The sequence below is a fragment of the Oryctolagus cuniculus genome, chromosome 8, assembly GCF_051225735.1.
Source record: "Oryctolagus cuniculus isolate XC-2025 breed Fujian yellow rabbit chromosome 8, ASM5122573v1, whole genome shotgun sequence".
In the NCBI taxonomy this organism is placed as follows: domain Eukaryota; kingdom Metazoa; phylum Chordata; class Mammalia; order Lagomorpha; family Leporidae; genus Oryctolagus; species Oryctolagus cuniculus.
Window position 1 is genome coordinate 111,840,891 of NC_142874.1, and position 20,323 is coordinate 111,861,213.

At 43.1% G+C, this 20,323-nt stretch overlaps 1 protein-coding gene across 15 annotated transcripts in view; it reads left to right on the forward strand.

Annotated features, from left to right (window-relative positions):
* AFF1 (ALF transcription elongation factor 1) overlaps positions 1–20,323 on the forward strand; it is a 197,552-nt gene that overhangs the window by 85,390 nt on the left and 91,839 nt on the right. For all 15 annotated transcript variants that reach the window (XM_051820180.3, XM_089303145.1, XM_070047916.2 and 12 more), the window contains 2 exons: positions 12,385–12,505; positions 12,871–13,788. In XM_051820180.3, coding sequence (XP_051676140.3) covers positions 12,385–12,505; positions 12,871–13,788 — 1,039 coding nt within the window. The remainder of the gene's footprint in view (positions 1–12,384; positions 12,506–12,870; positions 13,789–20,323) is intronic.

Consider the following 20,323-nt stretch of genomic DNA (forward strand, 5'->3'; position numbering starts at 1 on the left):
ACCTTTCTCTCTGTCTCTCTCTCTCTCTCACTGTCTACTCTGCCTGTAAAAAAAAAAAAAAAAAAAAAAAGTCAAATATGAATTTTTAAAATTTTTTTCACCCCTTTGCCACTGGTAGTATTATTCTCTTTTAACTAGTTTTACTTACAAGTCAGGAACTTCTGTCCTGATAAAGTCAGAAAATTTAGGTGCAGTTTAGGGATGGAAATATTCATTTAAATGTTCATTTAAAATACTCCTGAGGGTGGCTGTTTGGCTTACAATTTGAGATGGTCGCATCCCACAAATTTTGAAAGCTTGGATTCAATGTCTGCTCCTGATTCCAGTCCTGCTAATGCAGACCTTGGGAAGGCAGTGGTAATGACTCAAGTTATTGGTAACTTGCACCCCTGTCGGAGACTTGGGTTGAATTCCCAGTCCTCAGCTTCAGGTCAGGCCCATCGACCTTTTCAGGCGTTTTGGGAGTGAGTCAGCTGATTAAAGATCTCTTTCTCCCTCTGTCTCTTCTCACCCTCTGCCTCTCAAATAATCTACCACTGAGCCCCAACTTGAAATCTGTGGAATTGTGAATTCTGGTTCAGCAAACAGAACAGTACATGGAGATCAAGAAAATAGGGTAAAGTCACTTGGCTTGGGAAGTCAGACCGTACTTTGTGTAGCAAGCCTGGGCAAGAGAGGTCCCACTGGTCCCTGGCTCCCACTGCTGAGATAGGGCCTCTAGGAAAGTCAGAACAAAATAGCTTGGGAGTAGCGATCAGTTTTGGGTGATCATCGGAGGCCTCAGTTAGGTCTATTTGCCTTTCAAACTCTGAGACTCACACTCTCCCATTTCCTAAAATTGGCACTTTTCAATATGCACAATAATTAAAAAAAATTTTTAAGAGATTTATTTATTTGAAAGGGCAGAGAACACGGTAGAGAGAAAGAGATCAGTCTTCCATCTGCTGGTCTATGCCTCAAATGCCTATAACAGCTGGGCTGGGCCAGGCTGAAGCCTGGAGCCAAGAACTGTATTCGGGTTTACCATGTGCATGGCAGGGACCCAGGTACTTGGGCCATCATCTGCTGCCTCCCAGGAGCAATAGCAGGAACCTGGCTGGAAAGCAAAGTATCTGGGGACATGGACCTGCATTCTGTTGTGAGATGTGGGCCTCCCAAGCAGAGGCTTATCCTGCACAGCAGTTTGAGATCGTAGTTTCAGGCTGAGGTAAGCCCATCGGCTTTTGTAGTGGGTTGGGGGGATTTTTCTTCTCTAAGATCCTTGAGCCGTCCTCCAGCCCAGTGGAGCATGTGTCTGCAAGAAGCTGTCATCCCTACAAATTACCAGAGCTTGCTTTGCACCCATCTGTAAGAAATTTGAATGGGGGTGGGTGAGAGGGTGTAAACACCCCATGGTGAATGATCACTCTTGCTTAGCTCGAGTGCTTTCTCTAGGGGGGACATGGAAACTTCTGCTCAGCCCTCAAGACTCAGCTCAGATGTCACACATGTAATTAAATCGCCCCAGGCTTCTCCATTTAGAGTTCCTGTTTTTCTCTTTAGTACTTGAGCACTTGTAACCAACCTCTACAATCACGCTTAGTGTTTTCTGTTTTGTTTTGTTTCCTCTCTAGATTGTGGAATCTGTACTCTCTTATCCCTAGATCTGGCACAAAAGGAATTAATATTTACTGGAAATAATTGGATTTTCTTTCCTCATTTTGTGAAGCTTAAAACTTTTGAGTTAGACCACAGAAAGCCATAGACAAGTGTATTTGTGCTGTTAAGTAAATTTAATTAAGTGACATAATATTTAAACTGCAATTTAGTTTGAAGAAATTATTTTTGTAATGAAAGTCTTATAAAATATGAATATGTATTTGGTAATTTTGAATGCCTACTTGCTTACAGTAGATTTACTAGCCATGGATTTTCACAGACTAAAAATGAAATTTTAAAGCATCCTCAGAGACATAAATTCTTTAAAAAATCTTTACATGTATCTCTTGTAATTAATTGAACTCTCAGATTATAATTTCCTAATTTTGAAGACGGTGGTGGAGGGCTACATTATTGTTTCATAAGTACTATTTGTTTTATGCAGTTAATTGAATTGCCTGTTGGTAGTGATGAGGAAAAGATGATATATTCTGCATATAAATGTTGATGGCTGGGCTAAAATCCAGCCCAGAGAATCCTGACAAGCTTTGTAAGACTCAAAACACCGCTTAGCAGAGGTCAGATGGAGACTTCTCCAGAGAAACAATGACTTACTGTTTAGCTTTAAGGAGATGCCAATTATAGCAGGGAGTAGGAGGTAAGCTGGGGTTATGATGAAAATGAGAATATTTAGAAACATGTAATTGTTGCTTGTTGCCGTGTAAAATACCAATACATGTTTGCAGCTTTCTTCTCTTATAATAATCGCCCTGTTCTTCCTACTTGAAATGTCTGTGGAATGAAGTGGAATAGAAACTGCCTCTGGTTTTTATGACATTAAGCTTTCTCTCTGTGGAAACAAGTGTGGCGTGTGTAATTAAATAACCAAAGGGGAAGATAAATATAAGTCAGGATGTAAAGAAAAGAAATGCTGATGATTCTTTAAAGACATTTATGTAGACAATTTATTCTTCCATCTTTGTCTTCTGCTTTGTGTACTATGCAAATAAAGTTAGATATCTGTTTTATGTTATATCTGTGTTTGCTACGAGCCTGGTAAAAAAAACTCCTAGAAAGTTTGTATGAGTATATCCCCAGCAACCTGTTTCACTCGGTTGAAAATACAGTCAGTGGTGGTTTTGTTACTGCTCCGAGGACTTGTGTGTTACTGGTGACTGGAGGAGCCTAGAATTTAGTGTTAGACTCTCCCATGATGTAGAATTGCCCATTTAGTGGAGAGAGCAGCGACCCTGCGAGGCTTTTGGCTTATTCAGTAGTTGAACATTATGTTGATGGGTCTGTGTGAACTCATTTAAAGAATGAATGGTACAATTTTATTCTTTAGAGAAATAAATGGCAGCTTACCAGTTTCCTTCTTATCCCATTGTTCCCTCACCCTTCTTATCAATACACAGACATTGCTTTTCCTTTCATTTTCCAAGGGTAAGCCTTTTCCTGTTGCTTTTGCTGTTGGTTAGCTAGTCTAAATGCTGAGCATTTGTTTTGGCTGAAGCTGTGCGTGGTGCACTGGCCCAGTTTCAAACGGTTCTCCTTATTGTACGTGATGCATTTGGCTCTCTGGAATGTGTGTGTTAGAAGTTAGGTCGCTGGGAGGGACTCTTCCTTTTGGAATGATCAGTCCTGTGCTGCTCCCAAGCTGTTTTTCTGTAGGACGCACCCCCTTGACTTTAGTGCTTCAGCGGGTAGAAAAATTTCTCGTATGGACTTGGAGTCAGCTTTTTGTTTTTCTTAAAAACAAAACCTTGCTCCTGCATAATTTCTTCAGAGAAGGGTTGCTTTTTTTGTTTTGTTTTTAAGCCCCTGTGGGACATTACAGCAGTCTTAGGAGACACCAGATGAATCTGGGAAGGATTTTTCTCTTGCTTTCTATGTGGTACTTGAAATTCTGTTGATGTATTAATTAGTTTCTTAAAGAGTGCTGTTCATAACTGCGTAGCTTAAAAATGATGTATTGTTTGAAAATGCTGAACTTCAGAAAGTGTGTGTGTGTGTGTGTGTTTAAAAACTATCACAGGGAACTCAGAATCTACATGCAAAATTCCATGCATTCAGCCAGCCTTGGTAGAGCCTAATGGGTCAGTGCTGGGTAAATAGTGAGGGGCATTGAGCCTGACCTTTAGCGGCTTTGGTTTTTCCTGCGGATGGGGGTGGGGAAGCCAGACGATGATTAAACAGGTAATGAGCAGAAAAGCTAACTTGAGATAGGGACAGAGAGGAATGCTGGGTGAGGAATGCTGAAGAGCACCTGCTGCCAGGACAAAGTGGCCATATAGACAGTCCCAGGCTGAGACTGATCTTTAATCTCAAGGTAGTCATGGCCAGAGGGCACCCATTGTCCTTGGCTCCAGGCACAGAGCATCCAGACGGGGACTAGCAATGGATAGCTTGACCTGTTCCAGGTGAGAGAAGGCAGGCAGTGTTGCTAGGATTTGAGGGGTGAGCAGGGGGAGGATGAGGCATCTGGGAGGTGGCAGTTAAAACCGGCATACTTCCCCTTGGGCCTTGTAGGCCAATCTTCTTGAGTTTACTTCTGAGTGCTGTGAGAGGCCTATGAAGGGCTTGCAGTAGTGGAAAGAGCCACTTACCTCGATGTAGGTTTTAAAATCATTTCACTGAATCCTGTGTTTTCTTGTATTTTTCCTTCATTATGCATTTATATTAGCATGGAGGGTTTTCTCTTTGTGAGTTTCTTATCCTAGAGGTAGTGCTTCAAAATTTTTCTGGGTCTCTGGATTTAAAATTAAATATGTATATGCTGTAGATGTTAAAACATTTTCTTGTGCATTTGTGTGATGCAGTGCATGTCAAATTTTATGACTAATAAGTGTGATAAACTACTGAATAAAGCCTGAAACGTTAACCAGTACACACAGTTAGCTGAGTCTACTTTCCCAGCTGTTGGAGAAGGTGATGTCAGCTTGCCTCTAGGTTTGAGTCATTTGATGGGTAAAGCAATCTAGCAAAATCAGTTTTGGGTGTGGGTGAGTCACATTTGGTCATCAAATGGTAAATAGACTGGTAGAATCTGGCGTCAGGCTGGATCCCTTGGAATCAAGTGATGCTGGAATATAATCATTTCAGTCAGAGGTGTGTGTTCAGCACGGGGCTGAGCACAGTGTCCTCAAGAATAGGCCCTGCGTGCCTTCAGGATCTGCCAACCCAGGAGAACACTGGCAACACCACAGGAAGTCGTGTGGTTTTTGTCATTGTAACTGTGGACAATCCGTGAGTCCCACAGGTAAGAAGTAGTGATTTTTTTTTAAAGATTTATTTTTTTTGAAAGGCAGAGTTACAGAGAGGCAGAGGCAGAAAGAGAGAGAGGAGGTGTCTTCCATCCCTAGTTCACTCCCCAAATGGCCGCAATGGACTCGATCCAGCACCCATAAGGGATGGTAGCACTGCAGGCGGCAGCTTTACCTGCTGTGCCACAACACTGGCCCCAATAGGTAGTGATATTGAGGGAGACTTTCGCGAGACAAGGTAGGAGTTGGCAAGGGAGCTGGCAGTGGGAAGATCTGTGCTTTCCAGAGCTTCCCATTTCCTGTTTCCATGTTCCCATTGGAGTCTGTCTCAATTTAAAGCTTGCAGTATACTTTTTTTTTTTTTTTTTTTGGACAGGCAGAGTTAGAGACAGAGAGAAAGGTCTTCCTTTTTCCATTGGTTCACCCCACAATGGCCGCTGTGGCCTGTGCACTGCGCTGATCCGAAGCCAGGAGCCAGGTGCTTCCTCCTGGTCTCCCATGCGGGTTCAGGGCCCAAGCACTTGGGCCATCCTCCGCTGCCTTCCCGGGCCACAGCAGAGAGCTGGACTAGAAGAGGAGCAACCGGGACTAGAACCCGGGGTGCCAGTGCCGCAGGCCTAGTGAGCAATGGCGCCGGCTGCAGTATACTTTCAAGATATGTCAAGTATCTTATTTGTAACTCCTAGAGAGACTATATGATGGGTAACAAGAATGAATTTTACTGTTGTGTATTACCATTTCAGAGGAGAAAGAGTTTGCTAGAAGTTATGTGGGCAATATTATCGAGGTTGATGTAATTTTATGAAATGGAGGTATGCGTAGCTAGTTTTTAAAGTATTATAATAAAGTAACATAAGCCAGCACCGTGGTTCAATAGGCTAATCCTCTGCCTGCGGTGCTGGCACACCGAGTTCTAGTCCTGGTTGCTCCTCTTCCAGTCCAGCTCTCTGCTGTGGCCTGGCAGGGCAGTGGAAGATGGCCCAAGTGCTTGGGCCCTGCACCAGCATGGGATACCAGGAGAAGCACCTGGCTCCTGGCTTTGGATCAGCGCGGTACGCAGGCCACAGCGGCCATTGGAGGGTGAACCAACTGTAAAGGAAGACCTTTCTCTCTGTCTCTCTCTCTCACTGTCCACTCTGCCTGTCAAAAATAAAAATAAAAAATAAATAAATACAGTAAAATAAGGTTGAGTCTTCTGTGGCAAGCATAAGTGAGTAGCAGAGAGCCTAATATATCGAGTTGATCCCCTGGGGACCCCTCCAGGAAAATTAGGGACATAATGCTGTTTTGTCACTCTACTTGCTGATATTTTTAATATAAAATTGGATTAGAAGATCATGTGTTTTAGGATTGAGTCCTTGATTTTATGTTTATTGTGCCCGTTAGGTTAAAAGATGTAGGGAGGGAGATATTGAGAAAGGAACCTTGTAAGATTTAGTTGACTGATTTTTATTATGAGAAAGTCTGTGGCATTTTTCACATTTTACTGGGAATAAATTTCCATTCTCTGAAACAACATTTATTCTGCCTTCAAATAGGGAGCTACATATTGTAATTGGGAGTAATACAGTTTAAAAGAAATTAATTTTTTTTGGTAGAACCAATGTGTGAAAAAACTTTTTCTGGATGTCACATGGTAGGCACAAGGGGATGTGGAAACAAAGGACCAGATTGTGGACTGGCTTCCAAACTAAAAAAGCCACTCCTGTAGCTACGAAGAACCCAAGTATCCTGTCCATTTGCCTCTGCCTCTTTTAAGTAATACACAATACCATTTTCTAAGCCCGAGCTGCCCAGCTTTTGTGAATGTTATGTATAGCTCTACCTTCTGTGCTTCCAAATCACAATAATATAGTTCTTCTGAAACAGAAGGAATTGGTGCTGTGCTGCAGGTGGTAATGCCAGCATCCTATAGGGACACTGATTGGAATCTTGGCTGTTCCACTTCCAATCCAGCTCCCTACTAAGCACCTGGGAAAGCATTAGAAGATGGCTCAATTCCCTGGGCCCCTACACCCATGTGGGAGACCCTGAAGAAGCTCCAGGCTTTGGCCTGTTGCAGCTATCTGGGAGTGAACCAGTGGATAGAAGATCTCCTCTTTGTCTCTTCTTCTCTCTATATAACTCTATCTTTTTTTTTAAATAAGTAAATAAATCTTTAAAAAACAAAACAGTGAGGAGACCCCCCCACCCCCCACAGAGTAAATATTGTGTCCAGGATTTTCCCTTTCCTCCCTACCAGATATCTCTTGTGTGCTGGTGCTGATAGACACACAGGAGAAATGACAGTGTGTACTCCAAAGGAAAAGTACATTTTACATGTGAGTCCTAGAGAGTTGGTGACATTCAGTGAAGTGACCAGTCAAGGGTGATAAACGGGCAGTCAGCTGCGCACAGCCAGCCCTGTGGGCCAGGAGTTGCCATGGAAACGCTAAATGGCATTCAGGGCCCCTGCATGACTAACCTAGTTTAGTGGGGCCTGTGGGCTGCAGCCTTGAAGTAGGTGCCTGGGCCAGATGATCCCCGAGCCTGGGAGCTTCCCCACATCTCTAGCCCAGCTTGGACCTGTCTGCTGCTGTCTTTCCCCCATCCACATTTGCTGTTTACCTTTTCAGTGCTAGGGAGAGAGAAAAAGGAATCACTGTCACTAATCTTTATAGATCTGTGTGTGTGTGTGTTTTTAACACAATGCTTTAACACATCCGTAACACATTCCATACCTCCAAGAAGAAACACTGGAAGCAGCAGAGTAAACGTGCCCAAGCACCACCACTGTGTTCACATGCAGAGATTCTCCCCAGCTCTCAGAAAGTAGGTGCATCTTCATCCTCACGCAGGGTGGAGTTCCAAAGCTTCCCTCAGGCTTCTGTGTGGAGCTGGAGTAGGGAATTCTGTCCCCTGAAACATGTGCCGCTCAGGCTGTCTCTGTTGGCTGTGTGTGTATGTGCTATGTGGTGAGTTTGCACATGTGAGTACTCTCTCACCAGGAAACTGAAGCCTGTGGTTTCTTCCTTTGGTCTTTCTAGTTGTTCACTTAATCGAAAAACAGCAACAAACGAAAAACCATGTGGTGGTTTGATGTAGTGTGTTGAGCCTGGAAGGTGTCACACGGTAGTATTTGAAAGCAAGAGCATAGCTACTGTAAGTTATTCCCAATCAGAAGAGATTTTTGGATGTTCTGTGGGGTGGTCAGACTTTATACCCACCCTTGGAGGGCACAGTTCAGCATGTGGACTTGTTTTTGTAGGCTGAGCTGCCTGCACCACCAGGGACTTGATGTTTTTGTTCCTCATCCCCCCCACCCACCAAGAGTGAGTCCTGGGCTAAGAGAGCCAGCAGCATCCAGGAACATGGCCTAGGTCAGTCCCCAGAAGTTCATGAGTGGAACCTGATGTTGTGTGTATTATGGGTACTTTGGTTCCTGTACTTGAAAGAGATTAAAGTGAAAGATCCCTTAGCACATTAGAGATGGCTTTTGATATTATTATGGGGCCACTGACCTCAAATGTGTAAATTGTAAAAAGACTCTAAAATAGAAATTGTAGTGTGGTTTTTATTCATTGAAGAGCAATTTCATGCTGTCCACCATCCCTTTCTCAAAGGGCCTTCTGTCAGGATCTTAAAGGACAGACCTGCATTGATAAATTTAACCAAACACATATGGTTCGGAGATTGCTCTCACAGCAAGAATATAATACCTGAAGTGCCGACATGTACCTTTTCGAGACTAAAAAGTTATTAGTGACTGTATAAAAAAGTGTCAGCGCACTTTAGTGTGTCTTCTTTGTCATCGTCTCCTTGTTGAACACAGGGCTGAAAACATAAGCTGTATTGGCAGGCATTTGGATTTTCGCAGCTACCATTGAATAGCAATTCAGCTTTCGAGGCTTATTATGATTATTACTAGATTTGGAAAATGGAGTTAAAAATCTTACTATCACAAAGGTGGTTCTGATAGTTAGACAGTAGACAGATGTGATCACGTGCCTGAATCCGTGCTGACTAACCAGTGCCAAGTAGGGCCTGTCTGTAGCTGGACTACTGCTGTCCTTGGTGCTGTTGTTTTTTGGTGAGCCCCCAGAACCTGCCAGATACTTGTTCAACATGCAGCTCTCAGCCAGCCCACCCCTCCCACCCCCTCAATCTGCTGACCTGGAAGTAGGTAGTTCAGAGATTCAAGTTCGGGAACCTCTTACCTAGTGGGGGAGGGATGAGCTGGAGCACTTGCAGAAGGGAACTTCACAAAGCTTGTGGAATAATGAAATTAAAAGATATGTTTGCTTTGGTGTAAAAAAATGAAATCTTTACATAGCTTTTTCCATAATGCACATTTTCCACATTTAATAATGGGCACCCCACTCCAGGGGAGTAAATTCCGTGTGGACCAGTAAGAACATCTGACCTCACTTATGTTGGGATGGAGTTTTCTTACGTGTGTGTGAGAGCAAAAGTGCGTTTTTTTTCTTAACACAAAAAAGAAGGGCCACCTTTAATTAAAGTGTTAGTTAACTTGTAATTTATTCAAAGATAATTACAGAGTTTGTGAATCAGAGAGGACATTTGCCATTTCCTAAAATCCCCTCCCTTAAAAGTTCTTCCCCCACAGCCCCTTCCCCCTTGCACTTGGTTTGCATCTTGGCATGTGTAGTCTGAACAAAAACTGACTCATTATATGAATTGTATTTTTATTTTTTAATGTACATTTCTCCTGCATTCAAAAGGGATAAAGGAAAAATATTTCTAAAAAATTTTGCCTGGGAACTTTTATTCTCTAAGCTATCTCAAAGGTGCAGTCAGTAAAGACCAAGTCAACCTGAAAGCAACCAAGTGCACTGGCAAAACCCTGTTAGTTGCAAGAAGAAAGGATGCAATCTAGTTCAAAACCTACCCTGTACACTTCTGGGAACTTCCTGTCACTTTCACCTTCCTCTGACCCCCTAGGAGCTGTGGTGCTGGACACCCAAAAGAGAGTTGCCCCACAGCCAGTGTGAGAGTTTTTCTCACAAAAACTACCCCAGTGAGCTTTATGGTGTCTGTACCCAGCTCATGACTTACGTGTGGTTGAAAAGGTGGTGATGAATAATAAACATTCAAGGTTTGTCTTAAACTTGGATAGTATTGCTTATGCCTGCCAATAAAATCTTTGTCTTAATTTTTCTGAAACTAATGGAGCAAAACCTTAATTAACCAAAATCCTTAATAGGATTTTCTCTGTCTGGGAAGTACCTTGATTTTAGAATGGCATAGTAATAAGCTAGTGCTGAGAATTTTGTGAAAGAATAGCCTAATTGGCTTCCTCCGGTTAGTAGCAGTTTTCATTGCTTTCGAGCGAAAATCTGGAAGCGTGGCAGTATTGATCAATGCTGAGATACCGTGCTGAGCTGATTGATCAGTGATATTTTAGTAATATTAAACCAGTGTGAACTGCAGGATGATTAGTTGTGTGGAGTTTTTGGGGAGTTTAAGGGAGGCTGTTGGGCAGCCTGTTACTGAGTTAAACCCTCCTTTTTCAATCCTGGACTGAGAAACTTGCCTTTTGGGTTCCCTGTTCAGAGGCAAGGTAGCAGTTCACAACTGGGCAGAATCCTGTGTGAGGCAGAGCCAGAGCTGTGACGCGTACCGGCAGGGAAGCTTTGGTGTCTGCATTACCAAGCAGGGAACCCCAGCCAAGCAACAGCCTCTGCAGCCTCCACCCCGCCCTCTCCCCGCAACGATGTACTTGTGCCAGGTAGTTTCTGGGCGGAGAAGAGCTGCAGTTTAGATTTCTCAGAGGATAGCTACATGCCCACTCCTCCCTGAAAACCATTTCAGAGTGGCTGTGAAACAAGTTGGAAGATGAACCCTCTTACTTGACAGTTTTTAAATTTTTTTTTGCACCAAGAAGAGGAATGTCCAAAATCATAAAAGAACTTAAAGGAATTCTTGAGTGGCCATCGAACCTGTTATGCTGCCACCAACAGAAAGAAGCTGGATTGAGAGTCAGACTGTATCAGAGAAAACACCTTAAGCCAGTTTCTGGTTTAGTTTCTCCTCTTTGCTGTGTTCACTGGAATAAATTTTTGATTTCGTTGATACAGGTGTTCTCTTTTAGTCTGATACTGCCTTATCCACCATCTGTGAGCAGATTCTGATCCTGTAGTCTAAGTGGTAGGGGTTAGAGCAAGAGATCTGCCTTTCCTAGGGTGTACTTGAGGAAACTAGCAAGACTGTGTAAAACGCACGTGGCATGCTTGCAGAGGGCCAGAGCCATCATTTCCAGCTGAGATCTGTACTCCATATTGGGGAAGTTCAATGTAAAGCAAGGAATCTGAGTTTATTCTGCAGTAGTAAAATGCTACAAAATGCTTGTTATTTTAAAATAAGGGTTGTGAACGTAAGGACTAGGGCCTTCTGGTCAGGTTTCTGAATTACAGGGATAAGAGATGGGGAAGGCAGGGACCCTTGTAGACTCTTCTCAGAGGAAATGAGAAGTCACGAGAGAGGGGACAGCCAGGAGGGGGGACTGGGGAGGGTGTCTCACACCAGGTCTGGGATTTGTAAAGGTTCATGCCATCTTTGCTAGACCAAGGGAATCGGTTCCTCTTTGTTCAGATGGCATTGGTGAAGTCCAGTCGGGTATTTCCCCGGGAGCATTTTCGTTGGCTGTTACACATCACCTGTGAGGGTCAGGCATGGCCTGTGTTGCTGATAGTGAAGTCAACTCACTTTTGGTTTAAGTATGGCTGTAATAGTTCTTTCAGCCTTCATTTCTGTGGCTTGTTTCTCAGTGAATGCATTTTAACCCCTTGGTGCTGGCTCTGGTGATTTACGATAAAATGTTACGTGGATTTACTGTGGCAATCAGAATGGAAGACAGTTGCAATAGGTAGAGCTAACATCTAAAACTGAATTTCCCCATTCCTGACATGTGAAATCACAAATAAAAGGATCCTCTTTTTGGGTTTACATTCCAAGACACTCCCAGTACAGCAGGCTGAGAATAAAGTAACTGCTGTTTTGGGTGCCTGGTAATCTTTTAATTATGAAATAAGCCTTTTGATTTTAATCTTTGAAAATGTACGATACTGATCCAGGAAAACAGTCTCTTTAAAGTTCACATCCTGCCTCTTCCGGATGAAAAACTATTACCTCTACCCCATATTTTGCAAGCTGAAGGAAAAAAATATCATTAACCTTGTCTCGGTTCCACCACTGCCTATAAAAGACTGTTCAGTTGGGAGTGAGTTCTGAGCAGTGATGGAAGGAAGCTGTAGCCCGGATTGAACGTGTTCCCTGCACAGGAACTGGGATTGGGAGGTCACAGCTCATGGAACGTGGCCTCAGTCCAGGAGGGGTTCAGGGATTTCTGCTTCCTTTCATTCCATCCCTTGAAATCACTTATTTCTAGACCCATCCTTATCTCCCCACATACGTGTCCATTTGCCGCAGAATGTGGATTCTGATAAAGTTTATCATTTTTGTTCTCTTGTGGCATCTGAAACAGCTTGTACAATGAAGACAGAAACCTGCTTCGAATTAGAGAGAAGGAGAGGCGCAATCAGGAAGCTCACCAAGAGAAAGAGCCACTTCCGGAAAAGATTCCCCTTTTTGGGGAGCCTTACAAGGTATTTACTATAGACTAGAAGGTGAAAGTCTGGTTTATCGCAGAATTGGACTCTACGTGTGATGAAACCGTTCATTGTAACTTGTTGGAACAGGGGTCACAACTATGAAAATAACTTACTCTACAGATTATTGTTGAAGATAAAGGATGAGGATTCATGAACGTTGTTAGAATTACCAGTTTGTGGTTTTCTTTCACAATATTTGTCCCCTCATCAGTAATATGTGTCCACGACAACCTTCTTGAGAGCTAAAATTGAAGGGGTTGTTCTTTAACGGTTTCTGTAATGTAATTTGTTAAATGAGTGCTCTCCTTAGGTCCCCCACCCCCAGTGTCTAATTCTGTCATCCTTTCTTTTATTTCCAGACAGCAAAAGGTGATGAGCTCTCCAGTCGTATACAGAACATGTTAGGAAGCTATGAAGAAGTGCAGGAGTTCTATAGTAGCAAGCCCCAATCCCAGCCCTTGGACGCTTCTGGGAACAGGTTGGAAAGGCCGAGATATCCTTTCTTTCCTGACAAGGGGAGCAGCATTCCATCTAACTCCTTCCAAACTGCCGTCCCCCACCAGCCCATTCACACTCCCGCCTCTGGACCACTTCCTGTTGGTAACGTTAACCACAATCCAAAGATGGCACAGCCAAGAATGGAACCAATGACAAGTGTCCATGCCAGAAGTTATGGCTCACTGGACAGTCAGCACCTGACCCAGGATCGCCCTGGTCAGGAAGGGTACAGCTCCAGTCATCACAAAAAAGGGGACCGCAGGACTGATGGAGAACATTGTGCTTTGATGATGGCCTCTGCTGCAGGGAAGGAGCTTTCTCCCTTAATCTCTTTGCCATCTCCAGTACCCCCTTTGTCACCTCTACATTCCAACCAGCAGAGTCTTCCCAGGACACAAGGAAGCAGCAAGGTTCATAGCAGTAACAACAGCAAAGGCTACTGCCTGGCCAAATCTCCCAAGGACCCAGTGGTGAAAGTCCATGAAAAAGAGACCCCTCAAGACAGCTTGGTGGCAGTGGCCAGCCTTGGGATAGCCCCTCCCCAGCCACCTTCTCAGACATTTCCACCCTCCTCCCTCCCCTCAAAAACCATTGCCATGCAACAGAAGCCTACAGCTTATGTCCGGCCCATGGATGGTCAAGACCAGGCTCCCAGTGAGTCTCCTGAACTGAAACCACTGCCGGAGGACTACCGACAGCAGACCTTTGAAAAAACAGACTTAAAAGTGCCTGCCAAAGTCAAACTCACCAAGCTGAAGATGCCTTCTCAGTCAGCTGAGGTGAGTGGATTTCTCATCTGGGCAAATGCAGTTTGAGATCCATCTAGAAATGCAAGTTTCTTACAGTGGGCATGGAAAGGCAAGTCCATGACTTCTGGTACAGAGGTTCCTTTTTGGCTTTAGGATCTTGTTAACCCAGGCAAAACCTAGGTCTGAGTGTGATTTCAATGATACTCAAATGCAATTTTGCAGGAAGATTTAAAATACCTTTTTAATTGTGCCATGATTTACTTGTAGTAAGATTCAGAGACTGTAGGGAAATAGGTTGTGGGTTTTTTTCTTTTTTCATCATTTCTTAAGCCATAGTTTTTCTCTAGTCTTTTTTTCTTTTCCTATTCTTATTTATTTATTTGAAAGGCAGAGTTACAGAGGCAGAGAGAAAAAAAAGACCTTCCATCACTGGTTCACTCCCCAAATGGCTGCAATGGCCAGAGCTGTGCTGATCCAAAGCCAGGAGCCTGGAGCTTCTTCTGGGTCTCCCATACAGTTGCAGGGGCCCAAGGACTTGGGCCATCTTCTACTGCTTTCTCAGGCCATAGCAGAGAGCTGGATTGGAAATGGAGCTGCTGAGACTTGAACTGGCACTCATAGGGGATGCTGGTATTGCAGGTAACAGCTTTACCCACTATGCCACAGTGTCAGTGCTTGCCATAGCTGGGGATGGTCCAGGCCAAAGCCAGGAGCTCTGAATTCAATCCAGGGTCCCCTAAGTTGGCATCAGGGAGCGAGGTACTGGGTGCTTGCTGTGCCCTATGGTGTGTATTAGTAGAAAACGTGAACCATGAGTGGTGCTGGCACTTGAACGTAGGACACAGATGTCTTAACCACTGCACCAAGTACCCACACCTAGTTTGTATTTTAAAACATGCATATACCTGTGTGTCATACAGTCTCATCAAGACTGAGAACATTTCTATTACCAGAAAGTTTCAGGAATGTTTTGAGCTGTCTTGTTTGTTAACAATGTTAAGCAAAACATTTTTTTTTTGTTAATGCTTTCTTAGCCCTAGTCAGGACTTTGCTGAAGTGTAAACCATGAAAAAGGAAATATAAGATGTAAAAATGTTTAAGGCAAAGCCCTTTATTTTTATTATTTTTTAAAGGATCAGTTCACTGTGAATTGTAAGGAATTTTGGAACTAAAGTTGAGTTCTAATATTTTTTATTTACTACCTAAAAAAGAACAGTGGTGTATGGTGACATCTCATTTGAAAATGAGTCACAGTTATTACACAGAATGTTAATCAACTATGAAGTTTTGTTTTTTTAAATATTTATTTATTTATTTGAAAGGCAGAGTTACAGAGAGAGGCAGAGGCAGAGAGAGAGGTCTTCCATCTGCTGGTTCACTCCTCAGATGGCTGCAATGGCCAGAGCTGTGCTGATCCAAAGCCAGGAGCCAGGTGCTCCTTCCCAGTCTTCCATGGGTGCAGTGGCGAAGGACTTGGGCCATCTTGTACTGCCTTCCCAGGCCATAGCAGAGTTGGACTGGAAATGGAGCAGCCGGGACACAAACCGGCACCCATATGGGATGCTGGCACTGCAGGTGACGGCTTTACCCACTATGCCACAGTGCCGGCCCAGGAGGTCTTGAAAGCAACCAAAATGCTGTATTTTTCAGGTATAGAAATTCCTTTTCTACCTTGAAAAATGACAGTCTTTTGTTTTGGAACAAGGAGAATCAGAGCTCGTACTGTGTCAATGGAATTGAAAGTAATGCCAGCTTCTCCAAAGTTAAGATTAGTAGTGCAGAGTGAAATGTTGGAAGTTAAAGTTTATCTATTAATAAAATTCTGTGGTTTCCTTATCTCCACTGCATAAATATTCTAATTTGATTTTCCATTGCTCATTTTTTTTATTTGATAATACACTCCTATTATGAAAAGTTTATAATTTTAGATGTATAGTGAAGGACATAAAAATTATCTATACTCTCTGCCCAAGATGATAATTATCAATATGTAGTATATATTATTCCAGTTTTTTTATATTTTTAAAAAATTTTTTACATTTTAGACATTTGTTCAGAGATATTTGTGTGCTAGAGATCAGTCTCTTGTAATGGCAGAAAGTAAAATTCCATAAGGTTTAAGGAAAAGAAAAGGATTTTTGAGGTTCTTAAATGGAAAGACAACTGGCTACCAGGATAAATTCTGCTCCTTTGCAGTAGGAGTCACCTTTTGGTTTCGAGCCATAGGTTCTGTCCACATCTTCTCTTGAACTATGTCTTCAGAATGTGACTTGTGTGGGGGCTGAGGAAGCTGAGAAAGTGGCCAGACTGTACCTCTGATTCCTGTTTGAAAATTCAGCACAAGGAGACTTTTATTGAACCATTTATGCTTTCCTGGAGGGTAGGTTTGGGTTATGTAATGGCAGAATAAAGAGTAAAACAGAATACTTCCTCATAATGGTTAATCAGCTGACTTTATAATTCAGACAGCAAGGAACTTAGTTTTCTTTATTTTTGCATTTTTCCTAATCAAATGAGGTATTATGGGTCATGATGTAAAAAGACCAATATGGGGATAATTTTTTATTCTTAAAAACATTAAACAGCTTAAAAATTATTGTAAAACAATTTTAGGACAAATTAGCATGTCTTTGTATTGACTATTAAGTACTCAGCCATATCTTTAAGTGCAGGGGCTGAGGATGCCAAACCAGTACTGGTTCTTGTCCCATGAGAGACTGCAGCATACTCAGGAAACAATTAGAAAACAACTGAGTATAAATATCCAGTATAAGGTGCTTGAAAAAGTTTCTAATGTCAGCCCTCAGACTATGAACCCCAGTAAATTCAGCCAGTAGGTTTCCCATAGATGTTTCAGAGAGAAGAACTTGATTGATTCACCGCTTTCTAAGGGGTGAGAGGGAGATGAGTTGAATGGAGGTTTCGCCCAGGTTTAAAGGCTCTTAGTAAGATTTAGTTTATCAGACATATACAGGATTTTCAGAATTCATGGAAAATGCATATGTTGTAAAGAACTGTGCATGGATTTCAAATGGTTTTTGCACCGGTATAAATATCTTTCAATTCCATTTTAGAAGAGTCACCCCACCCCGAGACTCGGTTAGATGGCCCTTGAGTCTTTTTCAGTGGAGTAGACATTTGAAATTAATAAAATCCTCCATAAATTTGGTGATTGGAGAGTGGTGTTTTATTGGCACAAATGCATGTGCTGTCATCAGTTGAGTAGATGTCCACTTTTCATCTGTGGCCTCTGTTTGCAGTCGGCATTCCTTTTAATATGATGCTTCCCTCTGGTCTCTGCCAGAGTCCTGGTGCCAGCAGCAACTGTGGTGCCAACTGCCAGGAAGCCCCATGGTGCTGCAGGGCCCAGGCAGATGGGGAGCTCTGGGTGTGACATTAGCCAAGAGCTTGTAGTGATGGGGCAGTACCTCTGGGAAGCAGGGATATTGGCGCTCTTTGTCCAAGCTTGGGGTTTGAGGTAGTTTCTTTAATGAAGAGCTCACATTTCACAGATGTAGCATTTTCTGTTCACACATCCAACCGGATGGGAGTTAAAAAAAATTTTTTTTTAATGTCAGTTCAATTGAAAACTTCCAGTTTTATTATTCTGGGTGTATCCAATGAAAGCATAGAGATGAGGAACCAAAAAAGGTAGGAAGTCATCCCCCGAGCCAGTGAAGTTTGATTGTAGAACTAGAAAATTAGCAGTATCCTTGGTTATTTTTTCCATTGGGGCAGAAGAGGAAGTTGGCTGTTGGTGGAGCTGAGAAGGGGATGGAGGTAGGTAGTGGTTTTCCTTTATTTGCTTAATTGGTCCTAGGCAAGTTAGAGGAGATTTCTTCTTCCCGGCTACCGTGTGGTGATGGTTGGGTTTCATGGTTTGCTTCATTGCCTCCCTGTGCCTTCCTCACTGCTTCCACGCAATAGTAGTTTTAAAAATGAATCCTGATAGTCTCCTTGTCTTTTTGGAATTCCTTCATTCTCAAGTTGCATAAATGTGAATTTGCCATACCACTGTGAATCTCATGCATAATGCTTGTTTTTATATTTTAATCTTTATTTTTAAAAAATTGCATTCTTTTTGGAGGTAAGACTTCTTACAGTTAAAATAGTCCTTCAAATGTACTTTTCTCTGAAGGGAAGAGAGAACTTCTACTTTGCTTATGGCCTTGTCTAAATACTGACGGTGATTGTAGATTCAAAAGGCTCCCATAGCCTTGGCAGCTCAAGTCAGGAGCCTCGAGTGATCACAGTCTTCTCTGTATCAAGTTAACTGAAAATGAATCTTAATGGAGAATGTGACTGGGGATGGAGACGGAGGAAGTGGTGGGGTGGGAGTGGGGGTAGGGGTGCAGGTGCAGTTGGAAGAATCACTGTATTCCTAAAGTTGTACTTAAGAAATTTGTACTCCTTAAATAAAGGTTTCTTTGAGTGTGTGTGTGGGGGGGATTTATATCTTTCTTTGAAAGTCATTGAGGCAGGGGGAGAGATAAATTGAGATTAATCAATGTATCTTTCAGCCACCGGTTCACTTCCCAAATGTCTTTTGGGGACCGGCACCATGGCATAGTAGGTTAAGCCTCTGCCTGCAATGCAGGCAACCCCTATAGGTCCACTTTGAGTCCTGGTTGCTCTGCTTCCTGTACAGCTCTCTGCTAATGTGCCTGAGAAAGCAGTAGAATATGGCCCAAGTGCTTGGGCCCCTGCACCCATGTGGAAGGCCCCAAAAAAGCGCCTGGCTTACTCTTGGCCTATCTCCGGCCATTGGGGCCATTTGGGGTGTGAACCAGTGGAAGGAAGACCTCCTTCTGTTTCTCAAAAAAATATTTTTAAAAGGTATAAATATGGAAAATACAACTTATTCAATTTTAGTATAATGTGGCAGAGCTAAGATTTTGAATTATCAGACTCTAAGAGAAATTTTTCAGAGAAATATTTGCTAATGTAAGTTTAACTGGTGGTAGAAAAACATTTAATTTTTAAAAATTTTCTAGTTTACATACCACAAAACTCACTTTTTCTAGTGAACATCCTATGGATTTTTTAAAATAAACTTTTTATTGAAGAATAACAAAAAATAAAATAGTCCTTCATAAGATCCTTAAGGTCAGTATCTTGACAATATAGAGACCTATATCACAAAAATAATGTGCACTTGGTTTGTCTCGGGCTTTTTGTTTTTGTCAAATAGAAGATGGATAGCAGCATGGAATGACCAATTGAGGGCAGGGCCAGGCCATGGTGACCTTTCGTAGATATTCCAGCCATGAGGTTGCCACATCAGAGGCAGACCTGCCAATTAGAAAGTTGAGATTCCTTTTTATTCATCTGTTTTGCCTAGAGATAACAACAGTAAGCCTTTTGGTGGAATGCAGAAATGGGTATACCAAATTGTATTCTGAATGTAGACAATCAAAATTATAAAGCAAAACACAGCCCCCCCACCACCTTTTTTTTTTTTTTTTTTTTTAATAGGCAGAGTTAGAGACAGAGAGAAAGGTCTTCCTTCTGTTGGTTCACCTCCCAAATGGCCGCCACGGCCAGCACACCGTGCCGATTTGAAGCCAGGAGCCAGGAGCTTCCTCCTGGTCTCCCATGGGGTGCAGGGCCCAAGCACTTGGGCCACAGCAGAGAGCTGGCCTGGAAGAGAGGCAACTGGGACAGAACCCCGGGATGCCGGCACTGCAGGTGGAGGATTAGCCTTGTGAGCTGGCCAACATAGCCCTTTCATTTTGCAAGTAAAATACAAGAGGCTAAAGTAACTTCTTTTAGGTAAAAGTTAATATCAGAACTTGAGCTTTACCTCCCAATTTTCTGGTCTTTGTTTTTTGACTTACATGGTGGCAGCAGTGGTCATGGTGATGATATATATATTCTTGACCCAGAGAATTAGACCTTATCACCAAACCGAACCTCCTACAGAGCTTTGGAATCTATAGTCAGTTTCACTTTCTATGTGTGTTTTTTGACTTTTTTTTTTTTTTTTTTTTTTTTTTTTGACAGGCAGAGTGGACAGTGAGAGAGAGAGAGACAGAGAGAAAGGTCTTCCTTTGCCGTTGGTTCACCCTCCAATGGCCGCCGCGGCCGGCGCGCTGCGGCCGGCGCACCGCGCTGATCCGATGGCAGGAGCCAGGAGCCAGGTGCTTTTCCTGGTCTCCCATGGGGTGCAGGGCCCAAGCACCTGGGCCATCCTCCACTGCACTCCCGGGCCACAGCAGAGGGCTGGCCTGGAAGAGGGGCAACCGGGACAGAATCCGGCGCCCCGACCGGGACTAGAACCCGGTGTGCCGGCGCCGCTAGGCGGAGGATTAGTCTAGTGAGCCGCGGCGCCGGCCGTGTTTTTTGACTTTTAAAAAAATATCTCCTTCCTGATTTTCACTCTTCAACAGATTGACATTAAATCCCACTATGCACTATGCCAGATTCTAATGAAATAGCTGAGATCAAGAAGACAGATCCCCGCCTCAACACACCATTTGCTGCCACAGGGGGCATTTATAATTGATTGATAAACCCAGAGTGTAAGTTTTGATGAGAGTGCTGCAGGAAGTCAGGAAAGTGGTGA